This window comes from Fundulus heteroclitus, chromosome 16 (assembly GCF_011125445.2).
Source record: "Fundulus heteroclitus isolate FHET01 chromosome 16, MU-UCD_Fhet_4.1, whole genome shotgun sequence".
Lineage (NCBI taxonomy): Eukaryota > Metazoa > Chordata > Actinopteri > Cyprinodontiformes > Fundulidae > Fundulus > Fundulus heteroclitus.
Window position 1 is genome coordinate 23,832,424 of NC_046376.1, and position 27,991 is coordinate 23,860,414.

Sequence of the window (27,991 nt, forward strand, 5' to 3'; positions counted from 1 at the left end):
TGGGGGGGCACCACATGACACATGCTTTAAAAATATATTTTTCATAAATTGTTATATTATTTACTTGAAATTGTTGAAAGACCATGCATTATTCGTTTTGTAAACACTGATGTCACAATAATAATAAATGATAAATAAATCAAGATTTTTTTGATTTCAACATTTTAAAATGAGATATTTGAATATTGCTCACTGCTCATATGCCTACATGTAGTTGTGTAAGTTAGTAAATAGTAAATTACATTACAGAAATCCCCTTGATTATGTCTGATGTTTTTGACCGGAGGACAGCACGGGTAAGGGGGGGGGGGGGGGGGGGGGGGGGGGCTTTGAGGTATAGACACCACATTGTCTTAATACGGGCCTGGTCACGCTTGTCGCGCCGCACCTATTCTGTGATACATTGTTAGTGTGCTCCGTTTTTACATGTAAAACTCAATAAAAATTATTTTGAATAATAAAAAAAAAAGATTTCAAAGTTTGTGAAAATCTTATACTAAAATGTTAAGAAAGCCTGCCTGTACGTCAGCTGTCCACACAATACTGTGGGGTCAAATCGTTAAATGCATTTGGGGCCAGGAAGAAAAAAATAAAACAAAATCAGTCCAGGGCTGCATATACCCCCGTCTACATGAATACTGCCACCAAGTGTTGCTGCAGAAGTTTTCTAGCTAGTTGAGGGATTTCCGACACCTGCCTTAATAACCTGTCAGCCGGCGATAGCTTCCTCTTCCTGCCTCCAGGTGGTTCCTGCGGCTGTTCAACTCTAAACTAGCGAACCAGGCTTCTAGATGAATCTCTCGCAGCATTCGGGGTCAAAATGCAACTGTGGTTTCACTTACTCGACACAAACACACAGCTAGCACCGGATCGTACAAGTCTTTATTGTAAATACGCTGCAGCAGAAGAAGATGGAGAGATATAACATGTTTAGAGGTTGAGGAGGGAGGGGAGGAGGTGGTGGTCTTATCAACAGAATCGTTTGCTTGTGGTGCAGAAATAGAAAAGAAAAAGAGGAGGGTCAAAGCTTTATTTGAAGACCGGAAAAATAAAAAGCAGTCAGAAATGTCGAGCAATAATATTACATACAAAAATACATGAGCAATCTGTTGTGGGTGGTGCACTCCAAACAATCGGGTTAATAAATTAACGCTCAAATGAAACAAGTGCATGATGTCGGTGTTAAATGTAACGCTGTTCGCCTCCTGCTGATGCTGCGTTTGCCTTGTGATGTTCTCTACGGGTCCTAAAAGTCTTACATAAATACGTGACATACTGCATACACGTTAAACAGATTCAAGTCCCTTTGCAGTGTTTCATTTTGGCTGCCTCTTTCTTTAAACTAAACGAGGGCCTGAGGATTAAAACAGGGCCGGATTATCTGAGATAAATCAGTTTTTACTAACGGATTAACCAAAAAGATCCCAGAATAAATGCCTTTACAAACTGTGTCCGTTTGCCTGCAACATCCGGATGAACCACAATCGTATAAAAGTTTGTTTCTCGCTCGTGTTGCTTTGAGAGACAAGGGAGAGGTGGATTGGAGGCCATGAGCCCGTTTGGCTTGTTCAGGCAGTCTCTTTTTCTTTTTTTTTTTATGTCTCTCAGGTAGAAAGGAACAAAAAGGACCGGAGTTAAAGCAGCCGCCTCCTGCTGCCCCATCACCGCTGCTTCAGAAGAGCTCTGTACATGGCGAAGCCCAACACTGCGAACACCGTGGCGCCGAGGCTGGCCCTCAGCCAGAAGGTGGAGTTCTTCAGGTCCGCCTGGGCCATGTGCCTGAGAGGGAGGACAGACACAAGAGGAGGTGAGGGCGGAACCGCCACCCAGCAGGGCAGACCGGGGGCAGCGCGAATGGGGAACCCTGCCGCCTTGATGGGTTTCCCCTGAGCGGCCAAATGACAAAGCAAAGCTGCGGGGGCTCCACGGAGGGGACTTTCCTTAGCTGTAGAGGATGAAAATGAGATCCCAGCGAAAGTGGAAGCTTGCGCTTTGTTTTGACATTTGGTTTAAAGTGCGGGGTCAGACAATGAGGAAATACAGCGTGAGGAACAGGCTGGTGTCGTAAAAGCAGCAGATCTAACTACAAAACTTTATTAAAATATGCAATTTCTGTTGCAGCCCTGGAGGAATCTCTGAAAAAAATCTAACCTAATGATAATAATAATAATAATAAACAGTCTGAATATTTGTTCATCTTTAATCTCTGGGTTTTGACAGCTGCTATAAATCTTATTAAGGTGACTCTTCTAAATCCACGGTCAGCCAGCTAGGAGCTTCTTTTATGGCTGACTCCAGGCTAGCCACTGGGGAAAAATAGCCTAATTAACCTGCTAATGTTGGCTTGGTGTACATTTGTTAATCTATTAATAAAACAACAATAAGAATATGCAATTGTCAGGACATTTACAAGGAAATTTAATTCAGCAACAGCTCTGCTATGTATCTAAACCTAAGTAATCAAATATAATTTTATAATATCATTTTTGCAAAAACATTTCGACACCCATCCAGGAGTCGTCGTCATTTCTATAGCGACTCGCTCTTGAGCAACCTGTAGATAAAGCAGCAGCCTCATCGTGATTCAGGTGGCCCAGTACTCCACTCACACCACACAATAGCTTCTTATGACCCAGAAACGTGACGGTAGGGTTGTTGGTTTGAATCTGACTAGGAAAGCGCCAAGCAGGATGGGCCTCCTTGTGCTTAAAAACAGCAGCGCTCCAACTGCAGGTTGCTCAAGTGCGAGGAGCCGAAAATTACTCCTGGATAGGTGTCAAAACATCTTCAGAAAAATACTGAGTTAATTCCGCTTGCCTCTGACTTACGCCTGTTTGCTGCTTTAATCAATGTACTGTGAATAAATCACACAGGTACAACTACAAACAATAACTAATGAGCCAGAGATAATCTATAGCTACACGTTTACACGGACAAAAGTAATCGGAATAAACAGCCGATCGGAATAAAAATGCGTCAGGTCAACAAGCCAATCGGAATATGATGATCGGATTAAGCTCAATCAGAATAAAATTATAGTCCGAATGAGAGGGGTGGTTTATGTCGATTGATTATCTGATCAACCTGCATATAAACGCTCATCAGGCTCAAGTTAGACGTAAACGGTAGACGTAAACGTGACGTATTTCCGCGTTGGAGAGTGGCAGTAATCAGAACCTGGTGCAAGTCCAGCCTGGGTGCTCTGAAGACAAACAAACTCATATAACACTGCTTTGTTTACTATTTTTGAAGTTTAGCAAAGATGGAAGTACTTCTTTTGTGTTTTTTAGGTGAATTTGATAACATGCATGTCATAGTGGTTCTATTCTGAATAAAGCCAGGTGCATATACACACATTACGATTGGATTCATTGATTGTGTGACCATATAAATGGTACAATCTGATTATTTAATCCGAATACATTTTAATCCGATCGTAAAATGTTGTACATGTAAACATAGCTAGGGTTACACTATTTTAGGAACAGCCTGAATATGAGTTGATTTTTTGGTTTAAAGATCAGTTGGATCACGTTAAACTTGTTTTTTTTTTCAAGGTGAAGCTTTGAGAGTTTAATGCCGGACTAAATCCCTTGTTTCTAGACACCTAGCATGCCTTAATTACAGGAGCTCAGAGCCAATCATTATTTAGTGAAAGCAGGTTTGAACATGAAAAGATTCTTGAAAACTACATTTCTCAATTTGAAAAAGGAGTGGAAACTTTCATACGTAAAAATCTCAGCACATTATCCTCTGTGATGCCTCCAGAGCTGTTTAAGATTATGTTAACCAAATACAAGCAATAGTGAGCTATGAACTAAACAGACTGCAGTAAAGGAGCAAAAAGGGCAAGAAGAGGAAAACCAAAGACAATTTTTCTTCTTTTTAAAACATGGCTGCATAGTCAAACTAAACACACCACAACTCATGTTTCCTGTAAGCTTAAAAAGAGAAACCAGACTAAAAAGCCCTAAATCAGCCTCAACCTAAAATAGTAACAATTCTGGACAAGACGCCCAGAGCGCTCGTTTTCGGTGAAACTCTGGAGGTGTGGTTTCTCTCTTTACCTTCGTGGAGGAGCTGGCTGCTCAGGCGGAGGCCTCCATATTAACTGGGCTCCTCCATGATGGAGACGACCGTATAACCTGTAGCAGCAGTCTGAAATCCCCCCCTGACGGCAGGAGGTCCAAAGCCACTTCCACCCAGCCCAGCAGCAATCCCACAAACACAAACGGCACACAGCAGGGGAAGCTGGGAGATACCGCAGTTATACTGACTGGGGCCACGAGTATTAGTGACATACCTGTTATTTATTATTATTATTATTATGAAGGAACACGTAGCATTAAAATGGGCTTACATCCATGGTAATGTCTCAAATTTTTGCTGTAATTCAAAGCTGCACAAAACAGTTTATTGAATCAGCATCATCTCGATATCAGTACATGCAGTATACTGATCACTAAAGACTGCTTGAATGCAATATTTGGTGGCCTTTTATATGTGAGCTAGCACTCTGCATCCCAGTACTACCACTCACCAGCCACTTTATTAGGTACACCAATCCAGCCGGAGCTCAGCCAATCACACAGCAGCAACTCAATGGGCCTGGTGAAGCTGACTAGCTGAGGTTTAAACAGAGCATCCGGATGGGGATTTAAGGGACTTTGAACGTGCCGTGGATTTTGTTCCCACACGGGCTAGTCTAAGTATTTTAGAAAATGCTGATCCACTGGGATTCTCGTGTGCGTGTCCGTCTTTCAGGCGGCTGGTCGGAGAATGAAGACACATCCAGTGAGAGAGAGAGAGAGAGAGTCTTATGGGTGAAAATGGCTCGCTGGTGTGGGACGTGACGGGAGAACGGGCCGACTGGTTTGAGACGATGAAAGGGCAAGAGCGGCTAAACCAGCCGCTAGTTACAGCCGGTGTATTAAGAGCACAACACTTCAACCCGACTGGTTACAGCAGCAGAAGTTTCACACAGGGAGGCCAATTCTGCCAGCTAAGAAGAAAAAACTGAGGCTACGATTCCCGCAGACTTAGTAAAGTCAGACGATAACAGACTGAAAACAGATTAATGGCAACTTCTGCTGCAACAGATGCTACGGTCAGGATTTGGCATAAACATGAAAGATGGATCCTGCCTTATCAATGTTTTAGGCAGGCGGTGGTGTAATAGGCTGGGGAATATCTTCATGGCACTCTTTGGGCCCCTAAGTATTATTTACAGCCTGTCTGAGGATGATTGATGACCATGTCTGTCCCTTTATGACAGACATGCTACTTTCAGCGGCATAACGAACCACATCCCACAGCTCAAATCTTCCTAAACTAGTTTACTGAACGTAACACTGTGATCCAATGGCCTCCAACGGTCATCGGGTCTCCATCCAGTAGTGGAACGGGATATTTGCGTCATGGATGGTGGAGCAAACAAATCTCCAGCAACAGGCTGTCAATGTCGAGCAAAAATCTCTTTGGGATGTTTGCCACATCGAACTTGATGCAGTTCTTAAAGCAGAACAAAAATGGACCATCCTGATAGTAGTGAGGTGTACCTAATAAAGTGGCCGGTGAGTCAGCTTTCACTCCACTCGACGGTCGCCCAGATAGAAATTTTTAGTTTATAATATGAGGAACAGAAGGAAACTAACATTAAACATTAGTGAACCTCCAAATTACCACAAAATATTTTTACAAAAAAATACTTAATTGAAAATATTTACCTTTTACCCAGCAAATCCTTTTTAACCGTTGATATTAATACTGTCATGGTTGAGATTTCACAGTTTTCAAATATGAATATGCCTGGCACGTCGCTGATACCGTATTCATATTAAATGGATTTTACATTTAATTATAACACTGTTAAAAAATAAAATTAATTGGGTTATGATAAAAAATAATTATTTTCCAACAATTGCTAATTTCAGTATTTCTGGAGCAGTTTTTTTGTATCTATTTTACATCTGTAAGAAAGCCAAAAGACTGATTTCATTTTACCACATGTCTAAAAAGTTAATTTCTACAGTATTTGGCAGCAGACTCAGACGTAGACATCCTTGAAATGTTTAGCATTATTTAGGAATTTAAAATCTTCAAGTTAAAATTGATCAAAACACAGAATTAGACGTACTGATTCAGACTTTTGTTTTTAAATATAAGAAATAATAGGACAAACGGGGGGGGAAAAAATGAAATAATTCACCCAGCTCCATCCAGACCGCACATCTCTTTACAGAGTTAGAACAACAAAAAGCTCCACAAACACGACACATAAAGCCAGCTCACACCAAACAGCAGCCAGCCTGGAAACGATGACCCATTTTAAAACAACTAACATTGTCCCCAGATAAACCCTCTTTATTCTCTCCATTATACAATTCATCTCTTTGACCACTTTGGCTGTCCTGGCGTCACATTTTAATAAACTCTAAATATTTCCTTTATTCATTCTGGGTCAGATGGTTGTGATAATCTAGCTACACGATCCGTGCCAGCCGCTTTAATAACTGGGAAGAAAAATAAGGGGGAGGCGTCAAAACAAAAAAAAAAGGGTAGCACTGACTGAAACGTGGCACGGTCTGGTCCCGTTCGGGTCCGTTTTACCAGAAACAATCCCACAGCTTACATGAAACCAATCTCCCATCAGATTCAAAACACTCCCATCAACATAGAGACAGAGACAGAGAGAGAGAGAGATGAAACCTCTCAGGCACCAGTAGATGGCGCCGTTTCACTAAGCACCAACATGTCTTTGATTTGAGCGAGCCAGGCTGAAAAAGAGCCCCAGGTGTTAAAAAAAGGTTAAGAGATGCAAGAGGAAGAGGAAAAGCGGCAGCCAGAAGCACGAATACGAACACCTACAGAGAGGAGGCGAAATTAAAGACACGGGGGGGAGGAAAAGAAACACAGGATGAAATGAAAGTGATCGGTGCAGTTCAAATCAATCAGATACATTAAAACACACATTTTCATTTCAAATAGCCTCTCAATCACATTTATTAGGCCTTAATACGCAGGAGGACACAGAAGCAACTTGGTTATGTCCAATTAACATCTAAAATAGAAATGATAGTCCCCTGTGTATCAAGGCTTCAGCGTTAAGCATGAAAAAAAGAAGACAAAATGAGACTGAAAACGTCAAATTTTATCAGCGAAGCAAACCGATTAGCCAGGCGTCTAGAGTTATTTGCAGAAAACCAAGTGTTGTTGGATTTTCCAGTCTAATGAGAAATTAAACCTGCTGAAACAAAATGAAGTTTTCAGAGTGAATGAAACGCAAACAGCAAAGACTGGCTGTGTTTCTCTCATTTTGTCTGCAAACAAGTCAAGAGTTTAGAGTCTGCAAATCCACCGCAGGAACACAGGCATGGAACGGCTCCCTGATCTGTCAGAGATGAGCTTCACTGTCATCCTAATCCACACACGCCATAAAACGCCACTCCTTTCGTTTAGGTTCAAAAAAGGCACCAGAGCCTCTATTTAGTCCGGACAGAATCATAACCAATAGGCTTAAAGACATGTGAACGGGTGTGCATTTCCATTTTACACCATGATTCCCCTAACTTCAGTCTGAATGCAGTGCTCACACTGTGCGTAACCAAAGCTGCACCATCATGCACCATGCGACACGCCACGCCCACGCAGACACACGGGTACCTCCCTGGCTAGCGGCCTGGGTGTTAGCCGACGCAGACGGGCAGCGAAGCGACGCGCCGCGCTGAGCAGAGAGCGGCCCGGCCGGCTGGAGCTGCAGCAGAAACCAAGACATCCAACACCGAGCCATTACATGAGGACCGCTCGCTTAAAATGACAAAACACTAACAGGAATAATGAGACTTTCAATAGGTTGGCGTTTTTATTTTTTGTTTCCTCGCACCTGAGAACTTCAGCGCAAATACTACTCCACGGGCTACAACTATGCCGTCAAAACATAACGGACATTATCGGTTTATTATAAAGTTACGTCAGCACATTTCAACCCTACGAATCGAATTTTCAAAGACGACCACCCTGTTCGGCGACTAATAACATTGTTTTTTTGTTCCTGCAGTGGAGATGCAGAGTAAAGCTGACAGCTGCCAGGAGCTGGGGGAGAGCAGAGGAGCAATCGCTGTCAGCAGAGGCTTCAGAGGAAGAGCAGGGAGTCTAAGTTGAAAAGACTACAGCTTGATCAGTGTAGGAACCTGTTGTAAACGACCCTGCAGAGCTGGGCCTTAACGCTGCGCAGCAGCTCCAACTTGAGGAGGTTCTGACACAGGCAATAAGTGCACCTGTTGTTGGAACACATGCAGCGGAGGCGGGCGTGGCTGCGGACAGACACAAAGAAATGCGTGGATTCACCACCAGAGCAACACAACATACAGCAAACAGCATACAGTGAGGTGGTGGTGGGGCTGGGGGGGGGGGTTAGATCAGTGCAGGTCTTTAATTTTAATCCAAAGATAACTGGTAACGGACACTTTGTTTAAATAAAGAACAAAGTTCTGAGGAGGAGAACCAGAAAAATGTGGAAAATGGACATGTCGGCCGTTTTAAATGGTTGTTTAGTTTTCTGGAGACTGGACTGGAGACAGATTATGAACAAAAAAGACACCAAACGGTGGGAAAACCTTAAACAGTGAGCTCTGTGACATGAAGATCCTCCTAAAAGGTGATTTTGCTCTGGAAGTTTAACGTGTTTTCCTCTAACGAGCTCAGCGGGTCATTACCACAGGGCCGGGCGGTTTTAAAGCTCCATGGTTAAGCTTTGTTTTTATATGCATTCTTTACCATTAATACACAGCTTCTGTTAATGTTTTGCATGCAGGGGAGCGAAGTGTTTATATCAGCAGCAGCGGCGGCAATCATTTAGTAAAATGCTGCACTACCTTTGCATAAACACTGACAAGATACATGCAGCTCAACTCTGCATGTGGGTCATTAGAGTCACAGCTTTCCAGACATCCTTCTGGACAGAAAAGGTCTAAGATAAACTAAAGAAGAGTAAAAATAAACTGCAAAAGGTTTAAAATGTCCTATATAACATTAGTCTTACTTTAAAAAGTCACAAATGTAACATCTTAGCGCAATAAAGACATTTTGATTGGTTTTGTTCACAATCATTGGTGCCCCTGATAAATATGTGCAGCTTTAAATAAATTCATCCTTTAACACAGCACAGTAACCTCTAAAAATGGGAGAAAAACATTATATATTTTGTTAGATTTATTCAGAAAGGAGAAACAACAAATTAAGATAATAGTGCCAGTGGCACATTTATTGGTACCCCTGCTGTTAATCCATCTGTTCAGATTAGGCCATCTGCTCTGAGCCACTCTGATGACCCACGGTTAGTTTTTTATTTAGAAACCGTTCCTTTAAACTCTTCTGGGGACGACATGACCTCTAACAAGGTTTTCAGAGCCTTATCGAGGAGAAACAGCCCACAGCACCACAGACCCTCCACCATACTTAACAGTGGGCATTTAATTGAAACATTGTTTTTACAGTTTTTGTCAAAAAGTTGTTGTTTTTTTCTGATCAAGAGGAGGTGAAAACTAAATAAAATCTCTTCCTGAATAAGCAGAACTATGACTGTTTTAGCATCTAATTAAAAAGGAGACGAAAACGTTGGTGAAAGCTGAAATATTCAGCAACAATATGGGAGCTGCATTAGTAGAGATCATTTTTAATAATGGAAATAAGTTAGTGTCCACATAGAACAAGTCCGGATGCAGCGTAGCAGATAAACCCATTTTCTAATCTCATAAACTTAATAAATGGTAAATGCTAATGTGTATTTTTTTCTATATTGAGAAGTATATAATGCAAATGTAACTTTTATATCAATTCATCCTCTGATAAAAAGGCCCTGAACAGCAGAAATAAATTAGATTAAAGGTTTAAATCGACTTAAAGTTGATTAACATAAAATAACGACTTAAATAGGTTAAAATAGGATCAGCTTTTAGGCAAGGCCAGTTTATTTGTAAAGACAATTAAACGTGCTTTTAGTCAAAAGACTAAAACTAAATTAAAACGTGGGTGTTTGTTGGTGTCGTTATTAATGATGGTAGAAAGAAAAGGCTTTTTCCTAGCTGCCATGAAGACGGATCCCCCTCCTTGCTGCAGCTCTCTAAAAATGAGCTTTTTTACCTCCCTAAGCATCATAGTCAGCGTTCCTGGTGGCAAGAAAAATATGCGCACAGTCCAGCCTGCTGGCCAGCAGCTAATAGATAAAGCATTAATTAAAGAAAAACTGCTTGCCACCTTCACATTAAAGGGGTTGTAAATGTAATATATATATATACTCAAATTAAAAACTGGATTCCACTCAATTTCCCTGTGTGAGATTATGCTGCGGAAATAAAAGATGCTTTTATTATTTTAGGACATTTTAGACGCCACGTGGGTCACAGCAGGTTCATTTATTTGGCAAAAATTCAGATAACGTGAAAATTACTGTCTTCAAAAACCTGTTGGCTGTAAACTTAAAAACTTCAAATACACGACCAAGATCCTAACTATTGAGCGGACCGCCTGCTGGTCTGCCTGCTGGTCTGCCTGCTGATCTGCCGAACGGCTGAAACGGATTCTCCTCCAACGTCCCCGAGCCTGGCTGGATTCAGAAGAGCATCCGTCGTGGGGATGAAACCGCTGCTCACACTCAGCAGCTTGTGTGATTTCGGTATTTAAGGAACGGGATACTGAGCTGCGACAATGAGATTAAACGGGCGCATCCCTTTAAGTGCTTCGCAATCCACTCTGACGGACCCTAAGCTCTCAGATCCGATTAGTTTCCAAACACCCATCGGGGCTTAGAGGGACTCCCACGACTAAACACAATTATTCAACTTTACTTCATGAGAGACTAGACACAGAGAGTCTGCGCTTTACTGGGATGCGTGGTTGAACGTCATCTGCTGCCGTACACAGACCCTGGTGTTTAGTCTTTAAAGCTCCGCTGTTCTTCCAGGAAGCCGCCCGACAGGTTAGGCGAGGTGTAAAAGGTGCGATTGGTGCTTTAATACTCACGGATACATGGCCATGGTGGTGAGGCGGGTGTAGATGTCCTTGCTGGGCGCCTCGGTCGTGTTGCACGTGAACGGCTGCGGCGGGTGGAGCTTGTGCTTGCGGCAGAAGTCGTGCGGCGACAGGCTGTAGTGCTGCCGCACCTCGTGCAGGTCGGACTTGGCGGCGATCACCACGCACGGCGTCTTGCTGTCTATCAAGCATTGCTGCGCAAAAACAGGGGAAAAGGATGCATTTTTAGAAGAGCGCAAAGTCATTAAGAGGGTTTTTTTTTTTTTTTATGTCTGACGGAAACCACCTTGTAGACTTTAGCGCAGTACTCGAAGGAGCGCGGGTTGTTGACGTCGTACACCAGGCAGACCACGTCGCAGGCCAGGTCGGCCTCAGACAGGAAGTCGAAGTCCGGCATGGCCTCGTGGAGCTGAGGGGGGGTGAGCGGACAACGGAGGGAGCAGACAGAGATTAACGGTCAGCCCGCACTGATGCTCTAACACAAAGTGATTGTTCAGGAGTAATCCTACAAAATAAAAAGGTTCCTACCAGCAGGTACTTCTCCTGACCGTAAACGTAGGTGGTGCTGATGGCGTAGTACGACTTGTGGTCTTCTCTGATCCGCCTCTGTCTCTGCCGGTGGACAATTTAGTCAATATTATCCCTTCAAGAAGCATTTGGCTTTAAAAGGGGGTTGTGTTGTATCCTAGAACCGTTTATTTACTGCTGTAGATGTGGGCGGGTGTAAAGAGAGAAGCTATTTTCTTATTGACATTTGCTTCACTTGAATTAAAGGTTCTCTTGTCTTTGCCGTTTTGAAGAGCGGCAATGAGCCGCTGGGTCACATCTTATTGACATCCCAGGGTAAACATTACTAAGAAACACTCTGAACAATATGGAAAAATACAAAATAAACAGTACGGTTATATTTAGTAGAGAAATCATATTCTCCTCAATGAAATGTATTAAAAATGTCCATAAATCTTATAGAATATTTTTTCACAAACGTTCAGCGTGAAATCATGGCTCCACAATTAGCGAGGATTCTGCGCGCAGAAACCGTTTTAAACTAGTGTATTGTTTAGATTTCGTAATAAGACTAATGTATCCAGGAGACATTAAAGGTCCAGGAGCTGTAAACTCTGACACTTCATGGTGTGAATCTGGACATCAGCATTTTAACACTGGTGGATCCATTCATTCACACAATCAATGCAGCAGCTGATGTTTTCTATTTTTATTCAGGGCTCCTGTCTATTTCAAATTTCACTATTATATACTTTTCGCGATTGAGAAAATTCTTGATATTAAAATGTTGACTTTTAACAGCTTGAACAGTAATTGGGTCTTATTATATAAAGGTTTTACAAATCATGAAACAAAATGATGACTGGTAAAGGGACATTTCTCTGCTTATTTGGCATCTGAATTAAAACAAATGAGCCTTTTTTTTTTACCAAATCTGTAAATCTCGCTCTTCTTAATAAAGTTTGGAGAATCCAACACTAAATGTAGACTCTTAAAAGTTGACTATAGTCCAAACTGCCTGGTTTTGAGTTTCTAACCAGGGTATTCCAGTTGATAAGTGGAAAACCAAAATTCACAGGTTAAAATTAAATGTTGAAACCTATTTGTGAATCTAAATCAATATGAAATCCATGAACATAATTATTTAATTGTATATTTTTTTTGTAGATTTAGAAAATGAAAAGAACAAGTCTGGATACCCAAGGATGTCCTCTCGGTTTTATTTTTTCAACCCCTGGAAACTGATGACAGTTACATCCAGACTTTTCAGAGCTGTGTAGGAACCCAGTTATCGACATCGATTGTAATTCAGAACGTGTGCTTCGTACAAACATTAAAAAATAACCTGCAAACGCGTCAGAAACGCAGTGCATCATGTGATACGTCTGAGAGGAAAAAAAACAACACGTTTTGCCCGACCTGCAGGTTCCTGCCGAGGAAAGCTTGGAGGAAGCCGCTCTTGCCGCTGCCGCGCGCCCCCAGCACGTTGCAGCGGAAGACGCTGCGCTGGGTTTGCTTCTTCTGCAGATCAATGCGCTTGTTACGAGTCACTGAGGGAGGAGCGAAGCCACAAAACAGAAATAAATAATGCAATCATGGTGAAAACCTATCTAGATAGATAGTTTTATGGCAGCTAAGGTCATTTAGATGAAGTTACCAGTAATAGCAGCGGCTTGGGACTCCTGTTCGTAGATGATGGAGTATCCAAGGTAACCGAGATACTCCAAACTCCTCTGGACATCCAGATATGTTGTTAACCTGTCAGAAGAAAAAGGGGAGGAAACGAGTACTTAGAAAGTCTCTGTGCTCTAAATCTCTGGCGCATGACCTTCTGTGAAGGTATTTGGGTTAAATAAACTTGGGAGACAGCATCTGTGTCCGTGTATTAATAGAAAGCCACTCACGTCCACTGAGAGAGGTATCCCTGGTATGTGATCCATCCGTTCTCATTAGTGCACACTGTGTTGTTGACATCTGGACCCCAGGGCATGTAGGGAAACACTTTGAACAGGTCCTTCACCTCCTCTGGGGACAGCGCGCAGTCCCTGTCCTGCATTAGACCAACAACAACAAAAACGTGATGCACTCAAACCAGGAGAGCATCTTGAGCTAAATAAGGCAAAAGTGCTTAAGCAAATTAAGCTGCCGTGTTTTGCATGAACGCTCACTTTGTCGTGTTTGTCAAACACGCTCTGCAGGAAGAGGTAAGCGTTGTGGTTCAGCTCAGTGGTGCAGTCCGGCGGGACCTTTATTCTGAAATAGAGACGGACACAAACGTTAGCTCAGCAGCTGACCCGCCGAGAGTCGTCAAAGCAGAGATGGACTCTGGATCAGTTTGTGTCACATAAAGCAGCACCAGTAACCAAACAGGACAGGGAAATGTATGACAGCTGGTAGGTCTTATCGGCCATGAGGTCGTTTCAACACAGACGAGGAGACAGGGAGTCACTGAATTGCGCTTATGCTTTGAAATAAGATTTTGCATTAGGGTGCGTTCTCTACGCACAGGAGCCATACGTGTCGCAAAGCTACGCCAAGCGAGGCCACAGAGGCAACTCTAGCGACGCAAAACTTGTGATTTTGGCAATTAAAGCCAAGTCAAAAGTGACAGGAAACCTGCGATGGATGCAAAGCGACAGTTGCTGTAGTTGAAAAAGATGAACTGTTGCTGCTGCAACCAGTCAGGAAGTGAATGTGGCTGTGACGTCGGGTGAAGGACTGCAGCGGAGACTAAGCAGTTTTCATTCGACATGGAAGAAAAGCTGATAGTGGCGGTCTGCGGTCGGCCTCAACCGATAATTCCTGCCGAGACAAGTCCAAAATAAACCACGCCTGGAGAAAAGTGAGTGAGGAGGCTGGAGGGTCAGGTAGGTGAAAGCCTCACTAGACAGCGCTACTTTACTGCTGTATTTCTGGCTTGTTGCCCGCTGTGCAAAAAGCCGGCGATAATGTCAGGCGAGCAACAGCAAGCTAAAGTGGCGACATTTTGACGCCACTGTGAACGCGCCTTCAGAACATAAGGATTGATTTGCCGATTTTTTTTCTTCAGAGAAGTGCGGTGGTGTTTTCAGTAAGATTCACAGCGGCATTTGTAGCTGCTGCAGTTTGTAGCTTTTGCTTTTTTCTATGCAAATCTAACTGGAAGGAGGTCAGGGGGATGATGCAGAAATGACAGCCGGACGGACGCCTGCATCCCTTAAGGCACATGTGTCAAACTCAAGGCCCGTGGGCTGAATCTGGCCCGTCAAGGCAATTTTTCCGGCCCTCAAGAGCCAAAAAAGGCATACTGTGTCATAAAGTAGAGGCATATATCCTTTTAAAGGCATACTATGCAACATTTTTCAGTTAATTAATGTGTTCCATACCGTTTTGGATGATTAAATGAGTCATTTCAGGTCGAACAAAGGTTTTCTCGGCCGCCCTGGTGGTCTGTGGGGGAAATACAGCACTTGCAATTGCAAGAGCTCACAGCCCGCACACACAGAAGTCTCGCTTTACGGCGAGAACTCCATGTGTTTTTGCCCTGCCATTCACTATATGCACGCGCAAAAGCAACAAAGAACCGCGTGTTAACGTCAAATAAACATGCAGTTTTTTTTATTATTATTATTAAAATATTATTATTATTTTTTTTTTTTTTTTATGTTGGCGAGGCGGTAGCGTGAGTTTGGCGAGGCGGCCGCCTCGCCAAGATAGCGCTGCGGGAAGCTTGATGTTCATACCTTCACTGTGTTAGTCATTGTTTGTACTGCCGTTTTTTTTACTTTTCGTTGCGTTCGCCTGTCTGCTAAGCTCAAAACAACCGCGCCTGGCTTGACGGAGAAACCAGAACAGCTGAGCATCTTTACGACAGTGCAGTTTTACTTTCGCCCTCTGGGGGGAGCCTCGCTGGAAAATCAACCCCGGTTGCATAGTATACCTTTAAGTTGTATAAAGTGGCTAAAACTGTGCCTCCTGTAGAAAATATTAATTTTTCTAACTGTGTAGTAACAGCATCATGCCACTAGACGTCAGTTTTCCCACAATACACTAAAACAACCCAGAAATGTCCAAAAGAACGATGAGAGTTTAAAGTGTAACTCAACTTTGTTTGCAACTTTACAACTTTGTTTGCAGATAAACTGTATAAACTGATTCTAAGGTGCTACTTTTATGTTACTGTGCATTTTTTTATATTTCTATGTGAACTGAAATTAAAGTATGAAATCAAAAGTATCATCTATACATGTGCAACCGACCCATTTAGTGACTCCATGATGCCAAAGTGGCCCCATATAGAAATGAGTTTGACACCCATGCCTTAAGGCTTCGTAAAACCCAGAGATCGTCCTGAATGAGCCGGAGACAGATGTCGCTAATCCTTCTTGTTGCATGGATGGATTGAAAATCCCTAATTAGTTTTAATAGCTAATAGCAAATAGTTCACTAAACCCAATACATAAACAACTTTTTTTCATACACAGTTTAGAAACTACTGCCCGCTAAAATTTCACAATAAAGGCTGAATGAATGCCGCTGCCAGCAGCAAACCAAGCATTAGCTGAATTTTGCCGTGTCGTATTGGAGGGTTTATATTTGGTCGTTTTGTGTGGACTCTCCGTGCGCGCTTACAAAGGGAACAGGTATTCCTGCGTGAGCTCCAGGTCGTCGTCGTATCCGAACCGCCTCAGCACCGTCCACGTGGTCTCGTGTCGACCTCGCTGTATGAAGAGAGTGTGCAGGAAGAGGAAGCCTGCAACGACGAGGTGATGAGGATCACTCAGAACCTGACATGAGGGGTTAAGAAAACCAAAGGAGCCTCGTCTGACCTTTGAGCGTGAGCCCGTTATCTTTGACTCCGTCTGTCATGTTCCTCCTGACCACGTTCTTCACGTCTTCTAAGGCTTGCGGCGCCAGAGGTGTATTGAAACATGTTCTCTGTGAGCATAATGCAGCAAGACAATGAGAGCCTTTATCACTGGGTTCGTTCGTGCCTCAACCCGCCCCTTTAATTAAGCTCATATTACCCTCTGCAGCTCTGACGATCATCATTACCTGAAAGAAGTTGAGCTCGTTGTCATTCAGGATCCCGTCGTTGTCCAGGTCCGAGATTTTAAATATCCGCGTTAAAGCCTTGATGCAGGAAGGTTTCAGCTGCAACACAGAGAAAACGTCACACGTTTCAATGTGGAGACACTTAAAGTTGAGGTTTCCCCACTAAAAGTTTAAGCAGAAAATATAGGACTTGTTTGTAAATCTGAACAGCGGTTAACTTCATTTCCTTCCTCTAGTTTTTGAGTCTCTCTTTGTTTTCTGGCGCCTCCAGTTAGAATGGCATAACAACACTGCAAAAATGGACCTAAAAATAAGTAAAATGTTCTTAAAATTAGTATTTTTGTCTTGGATTTGAGCAGGTGAATAATATTATCTGCCAATGGAACGCGCTTTTTGACCCCTAAAATAAGACATCCTGCACTTGAAATAAGATGATGGAGATGAGTTGTTCCTATTTTAAGTGCAAAAATCTTATTCCATTGGCAGATCATCTTATTTACCTGCTCAGATCAAGGAGAGATGCACTCATTTAAAGAAAATTTTACTTATTTTTATTTCCGTTTTTGGCAGTGAATCCCAAAAACAAGATTATTGTCTGTCTTTTATTACCAGGATATAGCCTGTAATAAACTATTAAAAACTATTTTTTTTTTCCAAAAGGTTGAAAGCGTCTTTAGATGGAGATAAATGTGTTAATTACTCATGGAGAAAACACAAAAACGTGGCAGACTTTCACTGACTTTGTGAGAGCAGCTGCCTAAACAGCTACTAAGCAACTAGGCTGACAATGAATCCAGAGATGCTTCGAGAAATGAGCCGCAGACTGGAATAAGACCATTTTCTGCTTGATCAGCTCTTACAGGCGACCAGCCGCCCGGGATCTCAAGCATAAGTTGGTTTTCTGACCAGAGAACAACACACAGCCAACAGCCAAGCATCAACAGATGAAAGAGAGTAACTACAACCCTCTTCAGTGTAGAAGTCATCACTAAGGGAAAAAAAATTATGTTAACAATTTTCTTGGAGAAATAAATTTAGTGAGAGGAAGCACAGATATTTAAGGAGATGTTTAAAGAAACTAGTTTTTTTCCCTGAGCATGGCTGCAAGAGAGAGCCAAACTTTCAGCAGATGACCTCAGCCCAATTTCAGTAACGTTACACACACTAATCGCTAATATAAGGATTCTTAAAACAATTTCAAATTGCAATACCATATTCATTTAAACTTTGTTTTAAAACATTAGTAGTTTTAAGACAACTGCTCTCTCTTGCACAATGTGACGCCTCCACTGCTCAAAGGATCATTGAACGCTCTCACTGGGAAGACCAGAAAAACAAAACTGAATGCTGCTCTTGTATCGTTCTTTATTATAGCCATAAAAGAGAAATCAAAATTTGCCTGAGATTGGTATCAGTTGGTCAAAGCGTCAGCCACAAAACTGACAGCTGCATTTCAAAATAAGCCTTCATACACCGACTTTTCAACCCTTCAAAGCCTGATGCAGGTAATTGAGAGGAACTTCACATTTTTAAAAAAGAAAATAATTTTTGGTTGCTTTAAAAACTGAAACTTCAGGCTTTCAAATTTACGTTAGACCAAAAAAATACATTTTCCTATGGGGTGTAAAATATATTAATTTATAAATTGTAAGTTCAGACAAATACTGACTTAGTTGGAGAGGAAGAGGTCTCAGAAATATTTGTATCAAAAATGATACATTTGAAGTTATAGGGTTAATTCTTAGACAATTAGTGTTTTTTATTTCTGAGCTGGTTTATTGCACCAACACTTTGACAAATCTGCATCCCCCCCCCACCCCCCCCCCACCCCCTTTTCCCAAGACGTTTAATAAAGTTCAAAGCTCTCACGTCACGTTGGATAAATATTTGCCTCATCAAGTTAAAAACCTGATTTGCCTCAGAGGAGTTTCAGAAAGCCACAGATGACTGGCTTGGTGACATTGATCTGACACATTTTCCACTTTTATAAACGGATCCTTTCCCAGCTGACATGAAGCTGTGCCAAAGCAGGAAGAGCGCAAGCTTTACTGATAACAATCACAGAGATGCAACAAGTCTGGTCTGTCAAAATGCCCGGAGGGAAAACAGCCCTGAAATACCTACCGGTGTTCTGGTTCCCAGCTGCTTTCAGGCTTTAAAACATGTTCTGCTGCTGAATAAACAGCAGCCGGCTTACCTCCTTCTCCTCGGGGCAGTACAGGGGTCCGGTTGGGTGGAGGACAGCCTTCTGGGCGTAGTAAAACAGCTCAGAGATGTTCTTCAGGTTTTTAGCAGAACACTAAGAGGAACAAAAAAGGAACACAAAAAGTAGGTTTTGTGCAACAACAAAAAAAAAAAAAAGAAAGAAAACCCCATGAAATGTCAAAATTACTAATCTGCATGGATGAAAACTAAGATTCAACAGAGATGCAATGATGGAGATACACGTGCAAGGCAAGTTTACTTATATAGCACTTATCAGTAACAAGGCGATTCAAAGTACTCGGCCACATGATACTAATGCATTGTTCTGATAATCCATGTTTTCATTCTTAATCTCCTTACTAGTCACACATATCTACTGACTTTACGCGTGTGTGTGTTTTATTCTTATCATCCACATCTTTTTCAAATTTAGAATTTTCATCATTTTGACAGGCAACTATTAAAAATATATAGATTATTTTGACAAACCTTACAAAAAATGCATCTAAGTGCAACAGAAATGCAAATTATAAAAAAATTGACTTTTTTAATGATTTATCCTAAAGATTTTATTTGTCATGAGAATTTTTGTCCCTACAGTTTAAAGACATACATACATACATACATACATAAATACATACATACATAATGTACATACTGTATGTACATACATACATAAATACTGTACATACTGTACATACATACATACATATATACATACTGTACATACTGTACGTACATACATACATCCATACTGTACGTACATACGTACGTATGTACATACATACATACATACATACATCCATACTGTACGTACATACGTACGTATGTACATACATACATACATACATACATACATACATACATACATACATACCGTACATACTGTACATACATACTGTACATACATACATACATACATACATACTGTACATACATACATACATACATACATACTGTATATACTGTATGTACATACATACATACTGTACATACATACATACATACATAATGTACATACAGTATGTACATACATACATACTGTACATACATACATACATACATACATACATAATGTACATACTGTATGTACATACATACATAAATACTGTACATACTGTACATACATACATACATACATACATACATACATACATACATACATACATTTAACAGAGCGCCACCACATCACGGTTGATAAAGTAAATCCTGCTTTTAGAGTTACAGCTGGTAATCTGAGTTGCGTGTCTGTTTAACAGCTGAGTGGCGACCTGAGCAGAAGCTCTGCTGCCTACATCCTCAGCAGATAAACGTCTGACAAACTGGACCGGGGCTCCAAGCTGTGGATCCTAACCATCTTCTCTAAACTCTGAGGCCGCAGTAAAAAACACTGCAAGGTGTGACGGTCTAAATCTGTGCCAGCTGTGTGTATGCGCCGTCTCTCACGTCCTCCTCGTGTACCTCCCCTAACCTTGTAACCGATCTGCCTGAAGAGGAAAAGACCGTGCCCGGACGTGTGACGGGAGAGAAATCTGACTTAAAGGCAGCGATGCAGACGGACGGCGGCCAAAGCCTCTAACTCAACGTGCTATCAGTGCAGCCGTCAGAGAGCCAGGGGGGGTCTGAGCGAGGGACTCGGTAACATAAACCCGTTGATGACTCGGCCAGAATGCGAGTGGAGTCAGGATCTGATCTCTGGACCTAGCCGGTCCTCTACCAACCATCACTGTCTCACAGGTTCATCACCCTGGTGTTATTAAGCCCGATCCTGCAGCCTTTATTATTGTCGTCACCTGGTGAGAAGATTGCCTACCTCCACACACGTCTCAATATCCTGGTACTGATTCATGATGGGCAGGATGGTCTCCATGCTGCTGTGCTCCACCAGGTCCGACTTGTTCCCCACGAGAATCAGCGGCACCCTGCAGTTATTATTAAAGAGACGATTACAACAAAACCAACCAGCAACTCAATAATGTTGTCAATTAAACTGTGTGTAAAGATTTAAATCTGTGCTGACGTCGCTTTAAGGGAGTTCTGGTGTTATTACATATGGATAACCACAAAAAAGAAACGTTTAAAATGCTTTCTGACATTAAATTAACTGAAAAGTCAATCAATATAAAAGAAAGTAATCTAAGGCCGAAAGAGTGGGGGGGAAAAAATAAATGTTATTCTCGTGTTGCTGTGCCGTTTACACACCTGCTGTCTTTATCTGTTCGGTCATTTATCAGAGGAATCCAGTGGCTCGTCACCTTCAGGGGAAAAATACAGAATTAAACTCTGCAAATGTAAACATTTGATCAAGAAATTCATTTTTGTTAATAATGATGTCCCAATAAATCGTCAGCCATCCCGATCAGAGTCAATTTTTTCTAAAAGTGATTAAAATCAACGCCATGACTGACTTACTGGACGGCACTGATTGTAGCTCTAATTAAACCTAATTATCCACTTTGCTGTTGTTCCAAGTCGTGACTGAGTTGCTTTTTATTTTAAAATGGTGTCACAGCTGAGACACGTCCATTAATATACATTTATTTTATTTTCAGCTCTATTGTGGAGCAGTGAACGATAATTGTGATAAACCAGATGGCGGGTTTTTCTAGACGGAGCAGGAAGTGATGCACTGATCGGCTCTGATACTTCATATCGGGACGTGAAGAGGAGCTTCTAAGCATGTTGTAGCTCTGACTGTGCCGAGTGTCGGCAGAAATTATATTCACCTTTTCGATCGACTTCTTGTTGTTGACGGAGTAAACGATGCAGATCACGTTTGCCTTCAGAGAGAAACGGAAACGTTGGCGCCGGACGCAGAAAAATAAATAATCTCAGATTATCCGGTGAGCATGAAATCCAACCTACCTTGGAGATTTCTTGATACAGCTGCTCCTCCGTCTGTTCTGCTTCTGAATACAATTAAATTAAACATCAGTGAAATGTTTTGTCATACCGCCTGTTATTGATATTATACATGCTTTGCTTGCAGAAGCTGAAATCTTTCTGGAAAGTTCCAAAATCGGAACAAAGTAGAAACATTAAACAAGTAACTCACTGATTAAACCTGGAGCCTTTTTTCAGAGACATATTGGTTGTTTCTACAGTTTTTCCTAGTTGTGTGTTTTTGTTGTTGTACTTGCAGCTGAGCAGGAACATTTTTTGCTCATTTTACTAGTAAAGTGAGATCTTTGATGTAAAGTGAGGAGCTTTTTTTAGAGTGTTAAACATGGTAAAGGTTAGGGCTAGGGTCACGGTTAAACCATAGAAAGGGTTGTCTATGGAAGTCAAGGCACGGTCCTCACACTGTATTTTAAAGAAGGGTGTGTGTGCGTGTGTGTGTGTGCGTGTGTGTGTGTGTGTGTGTGTGTGTGTGTGTGTATGTGTGTGTGTGTGTGTGTGTGTGTGTGTGTGTGTGGACAGAGTTACCAGAGTAGTCCACGATGTGTGTGGGGACCCTCTCTGGGGTCACATCAGCTGGGATGGTGATCTCCTCAGCTCTGAGAGGAACCTGCAAGACAGAGCACAGGTAAAACTGTTTTATTTGCAACAAATTGATAAAAACACAAATGTGTGCGTATAATGTGAACATCCTAAAGGTCAAAGTGGGACAAAATTAAACAGCATCTGACCGCATGTTGGTACAAACCTCATCAGGAAACTCCTCACTAACCAGAGACATGATCAGCGACGTCTTCCCCACCTTGGCTGCAGGGCAAAAAGAAAGCAACCACTCATCATTTTTATATATAAATATTTTTTTAATTACACAACAGCACGTTTATACAGACAGGATTGGATGACGGGTGCAGTGACAGGAAGCAGATTTACCACATTAAAAGGCAAACACTGCCCCCCATCATTACACTTAGAAAAAGGTTGCGTATCTTTTAAAAAGGAGATCTCCATCTCAATAACTCTCCATAAGACCAGTGGTGAATGCTTGAATTCTTAGCTTGGAAATGGAAATTTCCCAGAATAACAGTATGCAGGAAAAAAATCGCTGAGCTAAATTAACAATATCAATTTCCCAAAGAACTACTTGAGCTGTAATAAATGTTATTGTGTATAATTTAGGTGCCAGGCACACAGCCTGTCTATGCCAGTAGCATATTTGGTGACACTTATTGTTTTATGGAACAGGAAATGCTTTAGGAAACTACAGCTACTGTATATTTCGGACTATAAGGCGCACTTAAAATCCTTAAAACTTCTCAAAAAAAATAGTCTGGTGCGCCTCGTATATGATTATGTGGTATAATGCGCTCAAAAATCTGTTAAAATGTGTAAGTACGACTTTGGTAAGCAATTTGAGCAGGCAAATAATTTCCTAATGAATGAGTATTTTTCCCCCTAGAATAAGATAATTAGATATCCTGCACTTGAAATACAATGATGGAGATGGATAGTTCTTATTTTAAAGTAAAAAAAAAAATCTTATTCCATTGGCAAATAGTCTTGTTTACCTGCTCAGATCAAGGGGAAAAAATTACACTAATTTCAAGAAAATGTTACTTATTTTTAGTTCCCTTTTTTGCAGTGAGGAGCGATATTACACACATAGGAAGAATATTTAATGTACCTTATAATCTGGTGCGCCTTATGGTCCAAAAAATATGGTAAGGTGTTTTTTTTTTTTGCCAAAGAGAAAACCAGAAGCAACTTTTCTCCAGTAAAAACCATGTTGTTGCGATGAAAATAATAAATTTAGTGTTTTTTCACGTACTGTAGAGATCACTGGCCGCCTGGGCCCAAAGCAGAAAAAAAAAAACCATCACCTCTGTTTCATACTTGTTTATTTAGCAAAGTCATGTCGACATTCACAAACAACATCGCATTTCCCCCCCATAACCTGCAGCCCTACAGGGGCCACATTCGCAGGTCATGCATAACATCTACATATGCACGCAAACACAAATAAATACACCCAAATATTTAAAAAGTATATAAAAAAAACATTTATTCATTAGATTAATAAAGAGAAACATTTCTAATGTTTTTGTGCTCACTTTGCCGAAGATTTACAATTTTTATCTCATTTCCTGTTATGGGAATGACCATTTTATAGACGTAGATCTAGCGTAAAACGCTAAAACTAAATTAACATGCAACGCAGAAACCACGAGTATTGTGCTTGCAATCCCATTAAATCAAGAAAGTAAGCGATCTAATGCTAAAAGTATGCAAAAAAGCTGGATGTCCGGCCCTGTGCCTCTCAGACAGCTGGGTATCTCTCGCGCTTCGCATCACACTTCAGTTGTCACGTAGCGTCTGGCTGCCCCGCTCTCAGTAACCGTCCTGCTCGCCAAACGCAGCGGTGACATATAAATAGTTATGGCGACGCGTCGGCAGAACAAACAACAAACCAAGCAGGTGGAGTAAAGTTTAGTGGGACGTGATTCGACACCGGCGACGTTCTGGAGGAAGAAAGACGGGTTTCTGACCCAGTAGAGCTAACGTGTGCCAACTACTGCTGGCTTTGCCAAATCAAAGGAAGCCTGTGAGACATTTTTGCAAATACTCATAAGAAATCTATAACTTATTTGTAACAGATGTGTTTCTATCTTTCTGTTTCTGGCATTAATTAGAGCTTAGTGCAAGTAATGTGAAAACTGCCCTTTTAGTTTGTGCATATAATGCCAAATTAAGACACTTTTCAAGACCAAGCAGATCACATCTATAGCCAGAATCCAAATTATCCCATTTAAATTTAGACGATACAACACAGTCATAAAGTCCGGTTCAGATCAAATTATATAGGGAACAATTCAGTTCTAACCACGGTACACTAAAATCAGGGTTAGATGATGATTAAATGCCATCTGACTAAAAGTTATCCATCTAAGGACACCCAGCAGTGATCACTGAGCAAGTATGTGGCGACAGTGGAGAGGAACAGCTCAATATGCTCTCTGCCTTGCCTTTCTCTAAATACAAACTAGATAACTTGGTTTTCTTGTGACTTTAGTTCTGATTAAACACACAATATGCTGAACATTTAGGTTAGAAGCGTTCAATCTGCTTTTCTAACATAATCATTAAAACTAAAACAAATGTGCAGCTTATTAAAACAGCCTAGCAGATATTAGACCTGGCTGTTATTATCCTTGCAAGAAGAGTAGAAAAAAAAATTGAGCCCAAAAGAGGAAATAGAACATTTTACTTTTATCAGCTCGGCTATGATCAGATCAAATATGTCTGAATGTTTAGTGTGTTGTTCCTCAAAATGCATCAAAACTAAGACCATTATCTATTCTTAGTGTATAACAGCATAACAAACAGCATGTACTTTGATGTACTTATTTCAGTTTAATGAGAATCAGATAAAGGTTAGGGCTATCCATTCTGATTAATCTGAATCAGCTAGAATCAACAGAATAAGTGAAAATCTGTATCGGCAGGAAACGGCTTGATCGGTGCATCTGTAATAAAAAAATAAAAGTGCCGCCCAACTCAGAATAGGTGTTACTGGCAGTGAATCTTAGGGATGCAATCTGTGCTCTAATCTGGCTGCTGCTCCACTTCAAAAACTGATGTTTATTTGCTCTGGCTGGTTGCAGCTTTGAGAATCCTTGTTGATAACGTAAAAATCCCGAAAACAGTGCTCACTATTAGGGCTGGACGTCAATTCGTATCTCAGGAATCGATTCGATTCTGATTCTTAAGATTTAGAATCGATTCCGTTTCATCCAATCTGATCTCAAATTGGACAGCTGGTATTAAGAAAAAAAAAGTTATATTAACATTCAACAGCAAATTAATAAAATATTAGTAGTTAATGGTGGCTGTAAGGACTGTGGAAATGCTTTTTTTTATTAATATTTGGTTATATGAATCAGTCTTTAGGAATTAATAAGAAAATAATTTCAGAATAGGAAAATCGCTTATTCTTTTTTAAACACAGCCCTGCTCACTATGCATTTAGTTCATCTTTACAGCCTGTTACCTCGTATTTAGGCGTAAATTTACACCAAAAATAACCAATTTGATACCTTAGAACGTGCTTTCTTAGACTGCGCAATGTTCAGTTTACGCAAAAACATGGGAAACAGACTAACTCAATTTTAGAATTTAAATATATCATTTAAGAAATATTACAACATGCCCCTTTGTTTCACAACGAAACATTTTCAGCTGCTGTTATGATGAACATATCCTTCAGCAACTAACGTGACCTTCTGATTGGATAAAAGCATTGTTACAAGTCAATTAACAGCCATTTATTTTAACCACAAAAATTCTGACAATTCAAAGTTTTTTTTCAATACTTCCCATCAATATATCTTCTTTTTTATTATTATTAAATGGGATTTTGTTTGTGATCCTTGGACAACGTTTCACAGATTCTTCTCTGTTAATTAAGGGACACAAACAGCTAGTTCCAATCTTTTAACCTACATTTAGGATCTTGAGACACTTTAAAATGCTTGTAACGCTATGTAAAATAAATTTGTTTGACAGAAAGTGGACAAAATAATGGCCGATCCATTAGGGTTTATACAAAAGAGCCACGATTTATGGTTTAAAAAATAAAAAATGCGTCCGAATGAGGAGAAAATTGACAAATATCACAAATCTTAAATATATTAGCGAGTATACCTAGCAGCATTTCCAGTCCTGATAAGAGTGGGTCTCTAAACAGTCAGCACTAAACAACAATAGGCTCCTCAATAATAACTTTATCTTCATATTGTATAATCCTCAGGGGTTGGATGAGCCCCTCTCAGTTAGCAGGAGCCTGCAGTCTGCCATATTTACTGATTACGTCCATCTGCCACTTACGTTCCCCGACCAGGAGTATCCTCACGTCCTTCCTCATGATTCAGCTCGCTTCCCTGGGGCAGAAACGACTCTTCACTGTTTCATGGAGTCCTCGGAAAGCCTCCCTCCTCTTCCTCCCTCTCCAGCCGCAGCGGTTTCCTAACGTTGGGCCCTCCCGCTGTCAAACAACCGCCGCCTTTGTAGGACAAAACGGACGGACACTTCCCAAAGCTCCTCCGCGCTCCCGTCACGCTTTGCGTCACGTCGCAGCGTGTCCACTCGGCAACAACGCGATTTAGAAGCGTTCCCGGATCTGGTTTGTGTGTATTTTCATCTCAATCGCGCTCATCTCCGCGCCAGTTTGATCAGTTCGCAGTGGAAGCTTTCGGGAGCATGCCCGACCTCCAGCACCGGGCTACTACGGTGAGCCGAGAAGGACAAAACTCATCTGAGCCCCTCCGAGGATGACAAGTTGTTGTGCTGCCCTCTGGCGTCCAGCTTTGGAAATACACCTGGAGCATTCGACTTTATTTATTTATTTGTTTTATTATTAAGATTTCTTGACATCACAGCGCCCCCTAGTGATGGACGATCTTCAAACGCGGGTCACATGTGCAAAATCTTATTTGTAGTTTGGGTTATGAAGGACATGTTAAAATCTGTTATGGTTTTACAATAATCAGCAATTACATTTAGAGCTATCTAGCTAACAATCACTTATTTTAGCGTTACTTTTCTAAAAAGTCAAAATTCAAAAATCTGCCGCGTTAACTTTTTTTATTTGTCCATGACACGCTTATATATAAAGTTGTTGTGCTGCCCTCTGGCGTCCAGCTTTGGAAATACACCTTTTTTTATTATTATTAAGCTTTATTAGAAAATGCTTTATAATACAGAAAAAAGTACAATTTCCTATGAACAATTGCCAGGGGTTTGATTAAAAATAAATAAACAAAAACTAACTGAATAAAGTAAAAATAGCAATAAATAATAAGCAATAAGCATGTAAAGGGATTACATAATGACTTTAAATTTAGAGCATAAAGATAAGATTTTAACAGCCTTTTTGTTATTGGAGGAGGACAATGTAGAAAAATAAGTTGTTGCTTCCTTTAAAAAAGAGATACGTGAGGGTTTAATCATAACAATTTTACATTTGTGAATATAAAATTTGCATTCGACGTAGTCTACCAACGACACGCAGCAATTGGTGGGAGTGGTGGCCGACTGGTTAGAGCAGCGTGCTTGCGCTCTGAGAAGGATGCAAGTGCCCGGTTCGATCCCAGCTACCTGCACTCTGGGTCCCCGAGCAAGGCCCTCAACCACCAACTGCTCCCCGGGCGCCCTACAGTGGCAGCCCACTGCTCCCCAGTGGGGATGGGTTAAATGCAGAGACCTTTTTATAGTTAAATTTTTAAGATAAGATTTTTATTTACTACTGCCCTGATCAAGCTCCTCT

General features: G+C 41.2%; 1 protein-coding gene across 3 annotated transcripts; it reads right to left on the reverse strand.

The window, feature by feature from the left end:
• Window positions 1–867: 867 nt before the first annotated feature.
• Window positions 868–26,965, reverse strand: rhot1a (ras homolog family member T1a). 3 transcript variants are annotated; one of them, XM_012872386.3, is made up of 20 exons: window positions 26,554–26,965; window positions 22,421–22,479; window positions 22,201–22,282; window positions 21,640–21,683; window positions 21,501–21,554; window positions 20,977–21,029; window positions 20,588–20,696; window positions 18,767–18,868; window positions 16,570–16,668; window positions 16,344–16,452; window positions 16,147–16,267; window positions 13,704–13,788; window positions 13,440–13,585; window positions 13,193–13,293; window positions 12,955–13,085; window positions 11,557–11,640; window positions 11,315–11,437; window positions 11,020–11,222; window positions 8,190–8,312; window positions 868–1,779 (listed from the first exon to the last, which is right to left on the reverse strand). In XM_012872386.3, exons 1-20 carry the CDS (start codon window positions 26,588–26,590, stop codon window positions 1,662–1,664), a joined length of 1,983 nt encoding a protein of 660 aa, XP_012727840.2. In that variant the 5' UTR covers window positions 26,591–26,965; the 3' UTR covers window positions 868–1,661. The 3 variants fall into 3 exon arrangements, with proteins under 3 accessions (XP_012727840.2, XP_036004067.1, XP_012727842.1); XM_036148174.1 differs by lacking the exon at window positions 8,190–8,312 and having other exon boundaries at window positions 21,640–21,680; XM_012872388.3 differs by lacking the exon at window positions 8,190–8,312 and having other exon boundaries at window positions 26,554–26,964.
• Window positions 26,966–27,991: the final 1,026 nt, after the last annotated feature.

Bases quoted from the DNA above. Each gene is read 5' to 3' on its own strand.
- rhot1a (XM_012872386.3), bottom strand. From the start codon at position 26,590: ATGAGGAAGGACGTGAGGATACTCCTGGTCGGGGAAC. The intron at 21,555-21,639 runs GTAGGTTGGATT...TTCTCTCTGAAG, and splicing joins TGTATCAAGAAATCTCCAAG to GCAAACGTGATCTGCATCGT. The intron at 8,313-11,019 runs GTGAGTATTAAA...GTCTGTCCGCAG, and splicing joins ACCACCATGGCCATGTATCC to CCACGCCCGCCTCCGCTGCA.